General features: G+C 40.7%; 2 protein-coding genes across 3 annotated transcripts in view; one reads left to right on the plus strand and one right to left on the minus strand.

Annotated features, from left to right (window-relative positions):
• Positions 1-95: 95 nt before the first annotated feature.
• On the minus strand, positions 96-10,612 carry LOC140340356 (uncharacterized). Of its 2 annotated transcripts, XM_072425481.1 has the most exons (6): positions 10,501-10,564; positions 9,567-9,688; positions 5,739-5,872; positions 3,674-4,508; positions 2,249-2,422; positions 96-1,114 (listed from the first exon to the last, which is right to left on the minus strand). In XM_072425481.1, the coding sequence occupies exons 2-6, from the start codon at positions 9,569-9,571 to the stop codon at positions 952-954; spliced, it is 1,311 nt and encodes a 436-aa protein (XP_072281582.1). In that variant the 5' UTR covers positions 9,572-9,688; positions 10,501-10,564; the 3' UTR covers positions 96-951. The 2 variants fall into 2 exon arrangements, with proteins under 2 accessions (XP_072281582.1, XP_072281581.1); XM_072425480.1 differs by lacking the exon at positions 9,567-9,688 and having other exon boundaries at positions 10,501-10,612.
• A 164-nt stretch (positions 10,613-10,776) lies between these two features.
• LOC140340694 (ATPase family AAA domain-containing protein 3-B) overlaps positions 10,777-19,381 on the plus strand; it is a 44,790-nt gene continuing 36,185 nt past the window's right edge. The window contains exons 1-5 of the mRNA XM_072426045.1: positions 10,777-11,034; positions 13,722-13,798; positions 15,662-15,763; positions 17,559-17,618; positions 18,599-18,668. Coding sequence (XP_072282146.1) covers positions 10,851-11,034; positions 13,722-13,798; positions 15,662-15,763; positions 17,559-17,618; positions 18,599-18,668 — 493 coding nt within the window. The 5' untranslated portion in view covers positions 10,777-10,850. The remainder of the gene's footprint in view (positions 11,035-13,721; positions 13,799-15,661; positions 15,764-17,558; positions 17,619-18,598; positions 18,669-19,381) is intronic.

The raw sequence follows: 19,381 nt of genomic DNA on the forward strand, positions 1-19,381 counted from the left end.
GAAATGTCACAGCCACCATCTAATGCCATGAGCTTTGTTATATCAGTGTCAGTGTTCACGTTGGGGGAAATTCAAACACTGCAAAACAAGTAATCTTGGTTTTTAAATTATTTGGTTTATTTTTAGTATATTGATTAGCAAGACACTCACAAATCATATTAATTTTATAATTACACTGATAAGCACATAAATAAACATGAAATAAAGGTGTCTGTGCTCACTGAATTAGGTTGCAGAAAAGTTTAATGCGGCTTTCTTCACCTATCATAGGTCTGAGTACTTTTCTTTCCCCAAGTCTCTTTAAAGAGCACAAATGACACATTTATATGGATGAGGATTAGGTACAGTCCAAGCACCACATTGAGTTGATGCTATGACTGTACTGTAACTAAACCACCCAAGAATTAGGCTGCGTACGCACATTACATTTTTGTTGTTGGACTACTTTATGGAGAGGGGAGAGAACATTGTAGCGGCACCCCGCTGCACTGGTGGTCTATGGGAAGGTCTTCACAAAAAAAAAAAAAACATTTTAGTGTCAAGTTAGCATAGAGAGGGGAATTTTTCTTAGGACAATAAACATTATTTATCCAGAAACCGCCATGCTCCAGAATAACTAGAAAGATATCTATATCTTCTCAGTAAAGACCCTCTGTGAACTATTAGCAACCTGAGAAAACAAGCAAGCCAGTGATTTGTAGTAGACCAATGCCATGGATTACCAGACATCACAATCTACACCCAACAACCCTGAGATAATCTTTACACACACTAATATCAACTCTCCGCCCCCTTGAATCTTTGCTCCAGGCATCATCTGATACTGTGCTACAGTCCTTGGAACTTTGTGTATATTCTTTGGAACTTTTTATATAGCACAGTGATCTCTTTTTAAATATTAGAAACAAGTTTTTTCCCACCAGCCACCAGAAAAAGTTTTGGTTTCCCCATTTATACAGGCAAGTGTGTAACCTTTAAGTGCTCCTGAAAATCCCTGGAAGCAGCAGAAAGATCTTGTCGGTAATTGTAGATTGACTGGTAATCCTTGCTGCTCTTCAGCAATTCATTGTTCTTGCGTGCTTCATAATGGAACTGTGAGCCTTTCATCTCATACCTGCAGAACAAATAGAAAGAATGTAATTTCTGAGTAGAATATTTTAGCATCATTTGTATGATTCTCATTGCTTCTACGAGTCACACGTTACAAAAATGTTTAAAAGACATTTATGGTACACTTGTTTATGGGTATGCACATCTATAGTGGACAATAAAGGCTTTCCTTCTTTTGTTTGTGATTTCTGAAGAACTGAATTGTGAGCAGAAACACCCACAATGTCTAGGTGAACAGTGATTGCCAAGACATTCATACATAATGAGAAAAAACTGCAACTGTCAGCCATTCTAAAAGGATTGCAAGCTTCTAAAAGGATGCAATGGCTGAAATTTGAAATTTTGCCTCATTAGGTTAATTGGTAATTTATTAACAAAGAATTATTTCACATCAGCTATTATTCTTTATAAAAAAAATGTAATATACAAGCACAATAACATCCATTATCTACAGCAGTTGCCCGAACCTCACACACACCACAAATATTTAGATAAGAGGCATACTAGTGCTCTGATCCTGGATTCATGGAACCACCAAACATTTGTCTATAAAGAGATCCCTGGTGATGTTCTTCTATCTAACATGGGAAGTGTCTGAAATTCCAGGTTCAGAACGCTCACACAAACAGTAAATAATATACCTGCACCGTAGCATTATCAAGGAAATGAAAAATACATGTGTTATTAGATCAATACTATTTGAAGAAAACTCAACATGGATGGTTAGGTATTTAGAAATTTAATATTATTATAAAACAAGGAAACAAACCTCATCCATACAAATGACACAGAGTTGCCCTTAGGGAGCCCTCTGCACCTTCTTGGTGTTTATACAGTTGTGTATGTTGCTATATAGTTTGCAACATATGACTGTTGCAGGTAAACTAGCGAAACATTACACATTGTGTATTGTAATTCTTGGCTTTAGATGTTTACTACCTTTTGCTGTGTCATTTTACTGTTGCCTGACTCAATTTAAGATAAGTTCATTCAGCCCATCTAGCAAAATGCTGCCTCAGATAAGAAGTAAAAAAGGAGCAACACTGAGGCATTCCCCAGTCTTATACCAATAGGGCGTATTTAAAACTCATAAGTGTAGAAATTCTCCAAGAAAGGTAAGACTGGAAAGCAAACTTACCACTTAGGCTTTGGTCCTCGGGTACGTTCCAGTTCTTGCTGTCTTTTAAGCTCCAGCAGTAACTCCTCCTCCACACGAAGGCGCTCCAGTCGTAATCTTGTTAGTTCTTGCTGATAGGGAGATGCCTCTACTACAGCAATCCCAACGTCTCGTCCTGCCAATGTCTTCAAGAATCTATCACAAAAAATTATGTATTTACTGTATAAAGGCTGTGTGTATTGGCAAGGTCAGTAACAGACCATCTACCTGCACGTTTATTAGAAGGAGATTGCATGAAAATGTTTGCTTTAAATGTATTTTTCATTACGTCTTCTTTATACTAATTTAAAATGTTAACAGCCTAAAAGTTTCCCATTGTAATACCTTAGCTTTGACAAGTGCATAGGATATTTTAGGTTATAGCATGGCTTTTTTCAATAGGTAGACATTATGCAAGCACTACATTTTAAAAAACCAGCACGATATTGCCGGACCCCAGGGAGACAATGGCAGAAAGAATGGAGAAATGCTCGCATCTGAGGTCAATATACTGCATTACTATTAAACAGTATGCACACCTAACAAGGAACTTTCCTTATCTGCTTCCTTTATACCATTGAAAGGTTTGTTAAATATTGTTGAGCTGATAACTTCCTCTGTTCTGTGCATGTAATGCACCCTTACTAAATAAATTGTTTCCAGCTATCTCTGGGTATTATATACTCCCCCTCACTCTCCTTGTTATGGGGAAGCAGAAGGGGAAGGTTTCTGTAGTCCTGTCCCAGTATGAAAACATTGCATCTTTATAAATACAGTAGAGAAAATGAGTGTTGCCATCCTAGGTCTGCAAGTGTGTAGCTTGGTGTAAAATCATCAGGTGAAAACAAAAAGAAAAAAAAGCATTTAAAAACAAAAGATAACGCGGCTACTTTTACCTAAAGACTGGTTAGTTGCAATATTTTAGGTTTTTGTTCTTTAGTTTAGAAGGCTATAACCATTTTGACGGGGAAGAAAGGATAGGTGGGTTGGGTTTTTTGTGCACAGTACGCTTTCATTGTTCGACACAATGGGCCTAATTTATAAAAGCTCCACAAGGACTCTAATTATAAAACAGATAATCTGACATTCACTCAAACTCAACAAGTCAGTTCGTTTAACAATGCCAGATTCCTTGTTTTATAAATAGAGACTGGAGAAGATAGTCAATCATGGGTGAACCTGGGAGATACAGCAAGCCAAATCAAGCCTGATTTGTTCAATGATACCGAACATTTTTTTACATTAGTGGCAAAACCTGTGGTCATCATATAAACCTAAAATGAAATGCAAACTGAGTACAATTTCATATATTAGAGAATGAAAAATTCTTCTGTAGTTCTGTATAGTGATTATTATGATTGTGTATGACTTACTGAAAAAGTATGCAAATGCAAAATTGTATTTTACCTCTCACTGATCTCCTCTGCACTTGGTGCTGATATGGCAGATGATGGGATGCTATAAGGACTCCAGGAGTAGCTAAGACTGCCTTTGGTCTTCCTCGGAGGAGTAAATGACCTTGCTGCTAATGACCCTGGTCTGTAAAACCGCAAGCGTGACTGCCTATTAGAAGATGACGTCTTAATGTTGGATTTAATTCTTGGTGGTGGCTGCCCACATGCATTGGCTTTAGCAGAGTTTGGCCTCCAGATTGGTTTTGGGGATTGAGAACGTGATCTTAGATATCTAGTTTTCTTGGAAGCTGGTGAAAATGAATGAGAACGATCCAGCGATTGTGATCTCCCTCTGACTATGGAAACTCTGGTTCTCTCAGGAGACTGAGAACGCACAGGAAATTTGGGAGCTAAAAGTGACCTAACACCGACCACGTGAGGAGCACCAAGCTTTACTGGAATGGATTCTCCATAAGCAACATCTGACGGCGATACAGAAGATTCCATTTCTGAAAACAGACTTCCTACAGTACCAACCGGTCGACTTAGAGATGACTTTGAAAAGGTTGGAAATCCTGAATTCTGTATTGTGGAGAAATGTTCATGAGGTTTTATTAGGTGGTTTGGCTTCAAAAACCATTCAGTGGTGGAGTCTTGACTTTGATCATTAGACTCTCCATACGAAGGACTGCTGATATACTTTGACCATTCTGGCATGTTGGTTTGATCCGACTTGGTATCCAGATTTATACTGGAGGCCAAGCTATCTACCTGAACCTTCAATTTCCTCAAATTGTTCTCAAGGTCATCAATGCTAATGTTCTCTTTGGTGTATAGAGATGTATTGCCTGCAGATAATATAAAACTATTAGAACATGACAAGCGGACCTTATCCTGAGCAAGCTGGAAAACATACACTGACAAAGCTAATCTTGTTTTAGGGTAAATAATATAAATAAATTGATGTTTTGTATAAAATATACAATATTATTTACAATTTGGTCAGAACTAATTAAATTTCATGTTTAAAAATAATATTTTATTCAGATAAATATAACATGCTGCATACACATATTTTGTGAATGTCAGTATGTATCCAACAAGTGTAGCTTTAGGTTATTTTTTTCTAGTTCATCCTTATAATCTGCTGTAAAAAAATCCTGTTGATTACAGAACTCACAGAAAATTCTACAAATGAATAGATTTCTTTTCTTACCCCCCCCCTTTATGCCCTTTCAATTAAAGTAAGCATGAAAGTTCAAGAGCTTCTACTGTGCTCTCACTTTTTAGTTAACCCACAGTTCTATAGGAATATTTTGTCTATAGTTCCACAATTAAAAAATTGCAAGCAGACAGGATTTATATTGCAGAAGGCACAGGTGCAATAAAACATACTTACCTGCCTGTTCACAATTTCAGTGCAGGATATATGTCAGGTATCCCAACAACTTCCTGGGGCTGCCTGGAAAGAATGAATGTTTTGTCATATTGGCCTGGCCAATCGAGATGATCAGAAGACTGGATGAGGCACTACAGGTGAGTGTATTTAAAAATTGTGATCAGGCAGGTACCTTATTTTATCTCAGAAGGGACATTGCCTAGTCGCTATTTGTATTCCTAAGGTTTAGTTCTGCTTTAAACTAAACTAATCATAAACTAAACTAGATCCATGAAACTAAACCCTCACCACCAGGGGTGTAGTCGTAAAAAGAAAAGAGGGGGCACGGTAAACGTGGCTGCCACCATCTTGCCTTTCATCTTCTTCCCAGAAGGAATCCGAGATTTCTGGATTTTCCTTGGCAACCAATGCAGACTCTGGGCATCTCACTTTCGTCATGTTTTTCTGGCACCATTAGGCAGGTAGGACAGGATATTGTAAAATGAAAATTGCCTGTCCTTTTCTGCATTACCCATCTGCCTGATCCTTTAGTCCCACTTTAAATGTTTATTTGTATAACAAAAATCTTTTTTTAAAACAACGAGCCTTAAAACTGATCAAGTGCAATTTAACATCTCTTTAAATGTTGTATTGGGTAAAGCAGAGTTGAATAAATTTTACGGGTTAATATGATACTTGCCGTTGATTTCATTTGATATTGGTTGTCCGCCATGATTAGAATGTGCTCTGCGGTTGATGGCCGACCCTTGATAGCTAAGATTATGGCTGCTTGTGGTCTTCTGTGTATTTGTCAGGAATTCATATGGCTTCTCACTAAAAGGAAACAAAACAGATATTGATGACTCAGATATAGGAGGTTTTAAGAGAGCTGTCCAATTTGTTGCAGATAAAAACCTAATTACATGACAGTTTTGTTCAAGAACTACTGAATTATTATTTATATAGCACCATCACATTACGCAGCGCTGTACAGTCTATAGTCATGTCACTAGCTGTCCCATAAAGGGGCTCACAATCTAATGTCCCTACCATAGTCATGTGTCTTTAGTACAGTTTAAGGCAGCTGTTGCCAAGCGGAGGTCCATGGATCTCTGGTGGTTCACAAGAAAATGTGAGTGGTCCGCGGCTCTGGCCGGTGCACCCCCAAGCGGAGTCAGGAGAGGGACCCCGCTGGGGGGACGCACCAGCCATAGCCGCGGACCACGTCCCCAGTACAGTTCCCAGGCTCGGGTAAGTGGGCAAGCTGTGTCTCTGGACACAACCCGCCCACTCTCCCATTGGCTCAGATCTGAGATGGGAGAGTGGGTGGGGTTATGCCATAATGACGTCATGCATGCGCGATCTGGAGCAGGTGATTTCATTGGTCCGCGGGACCGAAAAGGTTGGCGACCACTGGTTTAAGGCCAATTATGGGAAGCCAATTACCCTAGCTGCATGTTTTTGGAATGTGGGAGGAAACCGGAGTGCCCAGAGGAAACCCACGCAAACATGGGGAGAACCTGCAAACTCCATGCAAATAGCGTCCTGACTGAGATTTGAACCTGGGACCTAGCACTACAAAGGCCAGAGTGCTTACCACTGAGCCAATGTGCTGCCCACATTTAAAAAAAAAAAAATGTTTTTTTTGCATCTCGGTCCGACTCATCTTTTCCAGCCTTCACTGCTATCTTCATGCGCTCGCTCCAGGGTCATCCACACATCATAGGTCCAGACTGTTTTCCTGGAGGGCTATGTCTGAAAAGTCCCATTGGAGAAACGCAACTGGGTGATGGTTGTCACCTCAATAAATGAAGCACCTGAACCTGGACTATTATGGCGGGATCACCAGAATTACTTTATTTCCATATTTTAAAAGATTAAAAGCATCATGCTGAAGATATTAAGAGAGATGAGTGATTAGATTTAGATCTGCTTTAATAAGGAAAAATGGAGTATATCCTTCAACCAATTCGATTTATTGTATTCATTAAATTCAAAATAAAAACTTGAGAATTAAAGGTCAATACTGACAAACTCAAATGAACGTGCAGTGATGAACACGCTTGATAAATGTAAGCAGAATGGCAATACCAGACACAAGCAATATCCCTGAAACCTGGGATGTCTGCCCTGGAACAATTCAGAGCACAGGTTAGATCATACTTCAATATATATTCATCTGCCAAAACCAGTCCTGATAATTGGAGGCTGCGCTTATTGAGATTGTGTGGGACCGATGGAGAAGTTTCCATGACAACAAGTTGCCCTACAGTGAAAATCCCCTTCTCACAGCAGACATTGTTAGTATTATAATGGGAATGGCAGAGGGAAATCAGACATCTATCGCTTCTTAGGATCTGTGGGCTTTTCATTCCTAGTGTAAAATCAATGACTTGCTCCTTAACTAGGCCTGCTAGGGGGCAGTTTTACCAATATTAAATAATAATAATCAATTTTATATATGATTTCACCTAATAATTTATTATAACCCTAGCATAGTTTTAATATTGCCTGTGTATCCCCTTTTTGTATTTCTACAAGTGAGTCGCACAGCTGCAATACATAGGTAGGTTGTCATTCATTTTTAATGGTACCCCAAATGCTCTCTCCAGCTCCTTTTAGTTGGGCGCACCACCCGGCTATTGGGTAGTTACTGAAGAGTTGGGTCACAATACAGGGGCCACTACCCGCCTACAATCTCTTCCCACCTGTCTCAAAAAAAATTCTGAGTTAAGCACTGCGATGCCATGCAATACATGGTAAAAAAAATACAGCATGCAACACATTCATATACTAGCTGCTGATTTGGCAGCTCGTTCCAAAAAATGGTGAAACGTGATTTAGTGAAACCTTTAGTGAAACACGCCGTGTCCCTATAGTGAGAATGAGCCCATGCAGGTACATTGCTTTATGATGAACTGCCCTCTCCTGCTGTAAAGGCCATGACTATTGATCAATGTAAACAAAATAAAGAGAAATTATTTCTCCCACCTGGGTGTAATGTTTATTTATATGGGGTAGCCACCTGAAAAGGACTAAGTAAAATTTAGAATGAGGACGGGAAAGCTGGGGTTTACTTTGTGGCAAATCAAAATATAATATAGTGGATTTTGATTTGCCGCAAAGTAAACCCCTGCTTTCCTGTCTTCATTCCAATCAATGTAACCTACCAATGTGACTCCGGCTAAAGAAACAAACCAGAGGACTATGAGTATATACAAGTATGAGTATGTGAGTAAATGTATATACACACACAATAAAACTGCCTGTCCCTCCTGTAGAGCTGCTCCCTTCTTGTTCCTATATTTATCATATCCCTATTTAATGTACAGTGCTACATAACATGTTGGCGCTATATAAATCCTGTTTATTATTATTAATATTTTCCCCAACTTACCCCAGATAATCATGTATTTAAAATGCTTCTGTTAATCATGTATTTAAATGCGTGCCCTGAATTTGCTGAAAAAGATCCACAACACAAGAAATATGTCGCCACAGCCCCTCTGGGAGTGTTCAATAAGTCTGTTTGCTGGCCCAGCTCCTCCGTTATCCCCACATCTACCTATATAATATTTCTTAAAGTGGAACTAAACCCTGTTATACTCCCCTGTCCCCATTCTGTCACGAGCACCGCCATCTTCTTCCTTTTTGCAACCTTCGGCCAGCATGATTGGCTGGGCCAGGATAACATTCATCCAATTCTAGCAACCCCATGGGAAGCTGAGGTGTGCAGGATATCCCAATAACCAACGCAGATTTTGACATGTGAAGCAAGCAATCGGCAGGTAAGAATGAATATTGTAAAAGGGTCACTACCTGTTCCCTTCTGCAGTAAAGGCCGGCCTGATTGCAAATTTAAACTTTAGTCCCAGGGAAGAGCAAAGGGGGAATACTGGGGCCTTTTACAACCCCTTTACCCCAGAGGAACCTATGAAATAAATGTCTCCTTGTGTTCAGTGGAAACGTTTTCTTTTATATTTGTGATCAGTGGAAAGGTGTCCCCCAGCATTAGCGGTCAGTGGAAAACAGTTCTCTTACATTAGTGGTAAGTAGCAGTCATTGTAGGTGTGGGGTCAGGCTGATATTGGTGTCTGGCAAAGGGGTCCCTAGCAACCTCTGGAGGAACCTTAATTAAGAACGTCTTTAGTGTGTCTCTGGACCTGATTTATTAAAACCCTCCAAGACTGGAGATGATAGACTATCATGAGAGAACCCTGCAAACCTGGAATGGATCTAGAACATTTGCCAAATAAAAGAGAATTATTTTTAGGAAATCGATTCCAGGTTTGCTGGATCAATCAGGTTAACCCATGATAGTCTATTTTCACCACCCCTGGAGAGCTTTAATAATTAAGGCCCTCTGAGTCTGCAGAGGCTGTGATATCAAATCTAATATGAGGGCACCCAGCAAAAGTCTCAGGGCCACAAGAAAGATATTATGTATCAGGTATGTATGTATAATGTTATGGAATCTGATGTCTGGTGACCGGGTCTGTTTATGGAGAATCCTGCACGGCTCTGTTACCCCATAGGAGTTCAGCTTGTGCCTGCACATCAGTGGCGGCCTTTGGTGATCTTTATATGTTGCTCCGTACAACAAACCTTCTCACTAAACCAGGCGTTGTCTGTTTACCGAGTACCTGTGACCTGGCAGGAATATAATAGAGTCCAATGAGTGAATTGTTATCTCCAGCCACACACAATGCTTCCTTCAAACATACACAGACCAATATAGGGGGATGATGAGAGGAGTGCTGGAATGTATGGACAGCAATGACACTCTGTGTGTATTGTCATCACTAGATCCAAGCTGTCAGGGGAACCAGAAGACCCAGCATGCCAATCTGCTGCAAACAAAAAAATCATAAGTTTACTGTGTATTGTACATCCCAGCATACCCGCCAGGGACCATGATAATTACTAGGATAGGTGCTTGGGGGGACCACAAGACCCAGCATGCCATCCAGACAGGGACCACAAGTGCCAGCAGACCAGGCGGGGGGCCACAAGTGCCAGCAGACCAGGCGGGGGGCCACAAGTGCCACCAGACCAGGCGGGGGGCCACAAGTGCCACCATACCAGGCGGGGGGCCACAAGTGCCACCATACCAGGCGGGGGGCCACAAGTGCCAGCAGACCAGGCGGGGGGCCACAAATGCCAGCAGACCAGGCGTGGGGCCACAAGTGCCAGCAGACCAGGCAGGGGCCATAAGTGCCAGCAGACCAGACAGGGACCCCATGCAGGCAAGCAGCACAAGTTCCAGCAAGGAATCCCCTCCCTGCCCCCAATGGCTCCCATTCTCTCTAGCAGACATGCACAGATTTACATCCCAAGTCTCAGCTGCCATAGCAATGAATGAACATGGAGCTTGCACAGTGCTCCCAGTGCCCCAGCCATACCCCCCATATCAGCCCCCCCTTCCTTATACCTAGCAGCCCTCCCAGCCCCCGGCTCCGTACCTGAGCGCTGCTTTTCTCCCGTGCAGCACGAACGCTCCCTCCGCTTTCCCAGCCATGGTGGCTTCTTTTCCTTCTCCACCGTTGCTAGGGGAAGGGTCAAACAAGGCGTTACTAAGCGGAAGTCAAAAACATTCGACTTTTACTACTTTTGTCCAAACCAGGATACCGTCTGTAGGAAGCCGAAAGCCGGGCAGTTGTGAGCCAATCGCATTTTGCTAATCTCCGTGACGTCATCAAACGAAGGGTTCTTTCAGAATGTGACCTTGTCAGGTGGAGAGTGCGCATGCGCATAGCAGCACGTGTGTTGGTAGATCTGTGACCGGGGGACGCAAGGTTCATTCTTCTCTGCCATGTCCTGGTTATTCGGCTACAACAAGGGCCAGCCGGTGCCCCCACAGGTGCCTGGCCTTCCAGTGCCTCCGCCTGGAGGAGATGGGGACGGGGACAAGAACAAGCCCAAGGACAAATGGAGCAACTTTGACCCCACCGGCCTGGAGAGAGCAGCTAAGGCTGCTAGGGAACTGGACCAGTCACGTGAGTATCTGCAGGGGCACAGTGCCCTTCACTGAGTCACCCCCATTCCCTGCACATCACATTGGCACCTCAGTTTCCACTGCCATTCTCTAACCCTCAGCTATAGAGATTAATAATGTGTCATACAGGAGCAGCCATACTTCACATGTCACTGCTCATGTGTACTAGCATGGGCCCCCCATACTAGAATTCCCAATCTTTACCAGGGGTGTAGGAGCTGGGCCAGCACGGACCCTCCCAGGAAAGAAGTGACCAATGACAAGCAAGGTGAGAAGTGGCTGTGTTAGGGAACTGACTCTTCTGGAGTTGGCAAAAGTAAAATACAAATCATTACATGCCAGTAAGCATCAGAAATACGTCATTCCTCTGCGTTTACATTCAAATGTTCAGGAGAAACTAAACTCAAAAACGTCCAAAACAAAACAAAAAAAAAAAATCACACCCCGTGTTGTCATGGTATCCGTCTTCAGGCCAGCGCTCCAGGCGCTGCCATCTTCACCTCTTCTTCATGGATCTTCCTACTACGATACCCAACTTCTTACCCGACCCAGGCGCGAGATCGGGTGACGTAGTTGGGGAAAAAAACTTGCCAATCTCACTGCGCATGCATGCGCAGAAGAAGCACCCAAGAGCCTTTGCGCTTCTATTCATTCTCAATCGCCTAGGCGATCGACAATAAGGAGGGGGCAGCTGCGCTGCACCCTTGTTAAAAAAAAACACAGAATTTTTACTTAACATAAAAGGGTTGTCTACCTTTTATGTTAAGTAAAATCTTTAAAGGGGCCCAGTCATTAGGTAACTTAGAGGATGAGCATGCCATGGTAACACTGCAGCATATGTTTTACTAAAAGATTTGTGAATAAACCCTCAGACCTATCTGATCCTTTGCAGAAAAGTCGCACAGCCACTTACCTCTCCAGCACTGTAAGTCTAATATTATGGGGTAACAGTGCTGCTGTCATCCCAGAATCCAACTGTCAGGGACAAGAATCATTTCTGTATACAATGTATTCATCCTGATGACAGAGCAGCAACTACCCCCCTCCCCAGACATTGCAGCTGGAGGTCCAGGGTCAGGCAAAGGGGAATTCAGAGCCCCATCACATTATTGCAGTGTGATAGGGTGACCTATTTGTTTTAATGGCATGCAGAATGCACCAAAAAAGGGGTTGTAGCATTTCTGTCCACGCATTTTAGTGATTAGTTTATTGAGACATTTCTCTGTGCTGCAACACGTCTGCCAGAAGGGTGCATTAGGATGACATTGAGAATGAATGTCACCACAGTGCATGGAATGTGTATGCTGCCGAAGTGTCATGGTGTCAATTAACCTGGGAAATAATTGGGGCGGGATATATATATACACACATACACAGTGATCTCCCCAGCCCTTTTTAGCCAGGTGCACCACCCAGCACTTTTCAGTACACCTGGCTGTTTTTGGGTGGTTGCTGTTGAGTTGGGTCACAATACAGCGGCTGCCATCCACCTACACTTTTTTCCCACCCGCCTTACAAAACATTTGAACATGGCATACATATATATCCAAGTTTCTCAATCTTTTTACCTTGAAGGAACCTCTGAAATATTATTGAGGTCTTCAGGGAACCCTGGCTATGATTTATATAGTACATTAGTGTGGGGGTCAGTAGGAGAAATGTCTCTTACATTGCTGGCAATTGGGAAGAATGTCACCCATACAGATCATTGGTATCTAATAAAACTGACCTGAGAGGCACACACTGCTCATTGATCAAGGAACCCCTAGTAACCTCTGGAGGAATCCTGGTTAAGAATCACTGATGGATATTCAATGTTTTATTAGCTTCACTTTTATAATAAAGACTTTCATTCCTGTACCATTCTTCAGTGCACACGTGACAAGTTGTCTTTAATTAGATTACTGGATATCTTAGGAAAAGTTTCAATCCCTTCTTTATTGTCATTGTATTTTTCTTGCAAGCTGTGTCCTATTGGGCAGATTTCTCTTCACTTCCTATGCCATAGACAACAGGAAATGAGAGAAAATTGCTCCAAATCTCTTTTTAAGTGCCAGTGGAAGAGGAAGATTTCTCCTATTCCTGTAAGATTTTGGCTTTTTCTCAGCCGTGTGAATGTGATCAGAACAAAAATGATGAATTTCACAGATTGAAACATGAATCCTCAGGAATTTAAAGCTTTATCTATAAAATATACTTTTCTCCTGTTTCTGCATCTGCTGATCATGTAAACAGTGCCAAGGTCTGATCTATATCTGATCGCTGTCATGTTTTGTGTAATCCTTGCCCAACGTTCTTCTTTGTTGGTGCAGTATGAGAGATGTCAGGGTATTGAGCCATAGTTGCATCAGTCATTCTGGTCTGGAATCTTTTTGCCTACACTTGCAGGTCATGTGAGCATTGAGGTCACTTGTCTGAGCTGGGAACAGATTTGTAATAAGAGCACAACTGGCTTTTGTAAAATAAGGACGCTGCACCTGGTTCCTTTACAATTAAAGTCAGTCATGGTTGTTGCTATAATCATCCATAGCATTCTGTATTATATTTTTTATTCAGCCGGGACCTTTGTGGACAAGAGTTTGAATAACTTCTAAAGCAGCAACCTTCTAAAGCAGCATACATTGTACTAATGATAATATGATTTACATGATCTACTTGATTTAAGTTTCATGCCTTTTTGTTTTCCAGGTCATGCCAAAGAAGCACTACAGCTTGCTAAGATGCAAGAGGAGACGCTTCATCTGGAACAACAAGCTAAAATAAAGGTTATCCAATGTTAAAATCGAATTTAAAGCATAAATCTGCATAAATGTTGGTCTCTTATTTTGTTCATTTTATGTGTTATTGATTCTTATTGCTTACATTGAGACTAAAGCCCTAAAGCAGAACTACCATGTTTCCCTGAAATTACAATTGTCTTTTATAAATTTTTGCTCCAGAAATTCACTAGGGCTTATTTTCCAGGGATGTCTTATTTTTTTCATGAACAACAATCGACATTTATTCTTGAACAAAAAATAAACATTTATTGAAACACAGTCATGTCATCATCCTCAGGAACATCATCATAACTCACCTAACCCTGAATTCCTTCTAGAATTTCTTGTAACTCCATTTCCTTAAGAACTATTGGCCCCAATTTCTCATGTCTAGCAATAGCACTTTCCTTAAATATGTACCTCTTGTCCATGTATTTATATATTGTAGCTTATTTTCAGGGTAGGGGTTATATTTCAAATATCCTAAAAAATATGGAAAAATCATGCTAGGTCTTATTTTCAGGGGAAACAGAGTAGACCCACTGACTAACATTTGCCAGCCGAGCAGCGATCAGACAGTGAAGAGCTGTTATTGCAGAAGTGACTTCACCTGTCTTTCTGCTGTGACCGCCTGCCTGAATCACAAATTTTGAAAGCGAGACTTTAGTTACACTTTAAATGCTTCATGATCCCCCCCTACACACACTCAAAAAACTGTTCCTGGGAACCAGTACCAACATCTTATTTCCAGACACATTTACCTGCTCCATCAGCTCTGACATGCACCGCCCAGGTCCTCGGCATATGTGCCCTCTCTGTTTCCATCCAGCCTTTATGTTCTCTCGATTGTGACACACTCGGGTCTCGGCTCCCTTTCACATTACTCGGTAAGCCTGCTTTAAATGTGGAGTGGCACCATATCTTTAGGCAGGGAGAAACCACCACAAAAACATTGCCAACCATTATTATTACACAGTATTTAAATAACGCCATCATATTACGCAGCACTGTACGAAGTCCATAGTCATGTCACTAGCTGTCCCTTAAAGAGGCTCACAATGTAATGTCCCTACCACAGTCATTTGTCTTTAATACTGGGGGGATGCCAATTACTGTAACTGCATGTTTTTAGGATGTAGGAGGAAACCCACACAGACACAGGGAGAACCTGCAAACTCCATGTAGATAGTGTCATGGGTGAGATTCGAACCTGTTACTTTTTATAAGGATGACAAGATAAATGTAGAGCGCTGGGGAACTAACTCAATAAAATAAAACTACCAATAAGCGATGATATAAGCTGCAATCACTAAATGTATACTATAGAATTCTAATTGCCTGGATGTAGAGCTGATTTTTGCTTTCAGTAGTGTCAGACTTAGGCCAGAAACAACCATGCCAAAAAAATGTTGACAGCTAAGTTGTGTACTGGGTCAGGGATTCGGAAAGTATTAAAGGTAGAGCATCAGAACACCAACCAGACAAGCTGTAATAACAACCAGGTCAGGTGAGGCATCTTGCACAATCTCGGTGATCTCTCAGCCCACTTTAAATGGACTCTTCTTGCGACCAAATAACCCCAGCGTTTGTTTTCCATCCTTTTAGATGATAGCAGTTGTGCTTATTTAGGATTTTCAATGCTGCCTATCTGTATATTTCTGCAGACCCTTATAAATATGGTCGTTCTGCAACTGCTTTATATTATTCTCACCTATTGTTCACCTACAAATTACAAACAGAGAATGCATAAGTTTTTAGCAAAATTTTAAATTGACATGTTTGTTTTGCACCTCCTTTTACTTGTCATTAGTATTTTTTTTGTGTACCTCATTATTTTCCTCCTTTTAAACTATCGTGTTTTCAATTTAGGAATATGATGCTGCCTTAGAACAACTGAAGAATGAACAGATTCGAGTTCAAGCAGACGAGAGAAGGAAAACCTTAAATGAGGAGACAAAGCAGAATCAAGCTGTAAGTTGATAGTGAGTTTGTACTTTTATGAGAACTGGCGACACATATAGTAGGTGTTTATATTGGCATCACCAATGCAAGTAAACCAAAGATCAGCATTCACTGCTGATATAACATGGTTAGCTAATGTGTCCAATAACCCATCAGTCAGCTTTAAGCAATAGATTGGACAGTAATGCAGTCAGATTGGCTGATGAGGACTGTTCTCTGCCATTTCTGTGTGCAAATGTTTGCTGCGTCTGTGTATCATTTTGACTTCACAAACCCCAGCAATATCTTCTACAAGACTTTAGCTGTCATCAGCCTGCATATGTAATCATCCTGATGGCTCTTGGGAGTGAGCTGCAGGCTGGCAATGTGAATGTGGTATGGGTCATACCAAGAGTAGAGAACTTCACTGCCTTCTTTTAAACATCTATAGTGGCATCATCGTAGCAGCAGACTGCTTGGCAACTAGAAACTACAGGTAGTCCCCGGGTTACATACAAGATAGGGACTGTAGGTTTGTTCTTAAGTTGAAGTTGTATGTAAGTTGGAACAGGTAAATTATTTTATTAAATGCAATTAGGACAGATGTTTGTCTCAACATATTATTAGGCAGCATGGTGTCAGTTACTGTATAAAATCCTCACTATGGGTTAATCACAAACAAAGCAAAAAAAAAATCTTTATAGAGTCTAGACATTTATTAACTTTTGGAGCAAGCTGTGCTTTATTATGCAAAAAGAAACAACTGTAGAGTTTTGTGTTGGTCATTAAAAAGTTACAAGATGTTGCTCAGTTGTGTTTAGCAAAAGACTTCTTCTGCAAGTCATGCAAACCACCCCCCTATCAAGCCTCCGTCCTGCAAAAAACAAGAAGGGAAGCCTGTTCGGTATCATTGCACAAAACTGCTAGTAGTAGGTGAGCTCACGTGTAGGCAGCCTTCTGGGGTGTTCAGTCCCCTTGCTGTAAAATCTGTTATCGCTGTTAGGGTCAATGCTCCAACATCTATAACAACGGACATATAGATGTCAGGTTGTGGTAAGGTGTACTGCTGTATAGGGTATCCTTTGTGCCAGAGTTAGCTTTAATTCTTTTCTTCCATATGTACCTACCTGTTCTTTAGCTCATCACTCTATTTGGCCTTCCAAACCAAAATATTGATGTAGTGTATCCAGGTACAAGGAGCATAATATCATAAAACCTGGAGGTACTGAAAAGATACTGATTTCTAGTGTCACAAATACATCAAGGTATCTGGGGCCTATTCATATACAATAAGATTTGTTTCTGGAAGGCTCATTTAAAGGCACATGTCCACCATTAGTGGTCCCTTTCACATAACTGCATCTTTCACATTGGACCAAAGTGAAGTAGAACAGTTTTTGCATTGCATATGGGTACCTATATACCACAGTGTCAGGATCTTAATACTGTTCTATTCAGCCATACTTGCAATAGGTATTTTGAGTGTCAAACATGTTGTGGAGTTCCAGGCCGACGTTATAGGTTGCGGTAGGGCTCTATTTATAAAGCCGGGAATCTGACATTCTGACGTGGGAGTTACTGCCATTGAAACACATAGAGCTGGAGGACTCCCACAAAGGTTAAAAGAAAGTCCGAATCCCTGTTTTATAAATGGTGCCCATAGAAATTGCACATAGGTGTCCCTATATGTAAAACCCAACCCCCTTTGCAAATTTTATGGGTCAGTTTTTGGTGTTTTTTTATTGTGCATCTACATTGTTTCCTCTAACATATAATTCAGTGGAAATATCAGGTTTAATTTTCTTTATTTCTAACAATTTTCCAGAGAGCTCAATACCAAGATAAACTGGCAAGGCAGCGATATGAGGACCAGTTACGGCAACAGGTACATACTTTAAATGAAAGTATATATGGTATGTAAATATGTATTAAGTTATCAATGTTTTTTGGGGTTAAAAATAGGGCTATCTCTATTTTGATGTGTGTGTGTGTACAATAAAACAAACTTTCTGTTTTAACAATAAAAGTCATACAACCAGTCAGGTGTAATTCGCTGTCTCTGACCTTTATTTTAAAAAACGCAGCAAGGTTGTAATACTTTCTTTTGCCCTCCAATTATCAAGAAATGACTGATAGGTATTTGTGGTATGTGACTCTCACTGGCCACTAAGGGGCGGTATTAGCCTTTGTCTTGTATTGTGCATAATGCCATACAATTTGCATGGTGGCCTTGAATATTCTATTTCTTCTATTATCCTTCTATTTCTATGATAACATACACTGTCCTCATGAATGAGGTTTTGCCAGTAAATCTTTAGGAAGAGAATTAAATTGGGGCAAAAAATGGAATTGGTTTATTGATCTCTTTCTATGATTGCTCATCTGTCACAGTAACTGTTATTGAGATGTGAAAGTGGAATTATGGGAATATACCAAGTACTTCTTCTAATGAAAGGACTTTATTAATCAAAATGCAACTTGGTTTATGTAATTATTAATTCTGTTATGTTTATTAAAATTCCTGGAACTTCTCAGAGCTGGAGATATTTAGGATTAATGTTCTAATATTAAGGGGTGACGTGATCCTCGCACACAGGTAAAGTTTCGAGTACATCATTTATCAAACACAGCCATTGTGTGCTGGGCTTGGTTGATGTATAAACGTGTGCTAAATGCAACATTTTTGTTTAGCAGCCAGAGAACCTTATAGATTGCTTTTACAGTCTATGTTTAAATCTAAAGCAAAGAAGCAGAATTATTCTTCTGTGCAGCAAATTGCAGCCTTGTATTTATGGCCAGCTCTTTGCATTTGTTGGTTAAGCTTCTGCAGTTGTTACACTAATATTATTGCTTTTTATTTTACAGCAACAACTTAATGAAGAAAACTTGCGCAAACAAGAAGAGTCTGTTCAGAAGCAAGAGGCTATGCGGCGAGGTAATGAGGAGAGGGTGTTGTCCCCATTAAATGATAACCTTACCTCCTTGTCTTGCTGACAAAATTCTGCATTTCTTAACTTTCTTTCTGGGTGTTGAGGGAAAACAAACCCATTGGGTCACAGAGTCACGGATAGTACTAAAAAAAAAATAAAGAGGTTCTAATCATTCACAGCACTATATAAACAAAATAAGGCCACAAATGATGAAAGCTGAAGTTTAATCTGTATACATTTTGCCTTCCCTGATCCCCTCTCCCATGTTATCAAGTTAAAAGTTTTTAATTTTTTCATCTTGATTTACACACAGTAATAATCTCATTAGTTTGTTGTGCCTCTTAAAGTACAACAGGCAGAAATTCAATGAATGAAAGGGGGGTATAGCAATGGCTTGAAAGCTGGGGGAGAAAAAAGCTGAATGATGCTAGATGTAGGGAAATAAGGCAAAAATTTTTTGACTTTCTGCAGCAGGTTCTAATTCATAATGGAAGAACTCTATAGTGTGCAGTAACAAGACCAATTTCAACACAGGAGATACATTTGTACTGCTGAGCAAGGTAAATGGAAGGCTGAAGGCAGCTTTAGGATCTGTATTCTAAACAAACTAGTGAACATTTTGGCTGCCTTGAAGCCTATTTAGGAACTGCTCACTTTGCTCCAGCAGACAAGTTATTATTATTACACAGTATTTATATACTGCTGACATATTACTCAG

Source organism: Pyxicephalus adspersus, chromosome 11 (assembly GCF_032062135.1).
Source record: "Pyxicephalus adspersus chromosome 11, UCB_Pads_2.0, whole genome shotgun sequence".
NCBI lineage: Eukaryota > Metazoa > Chordata > Amphibia > Anura > Pyxicephalidae > Pyxicephalus > Pyxicephalus adspersus.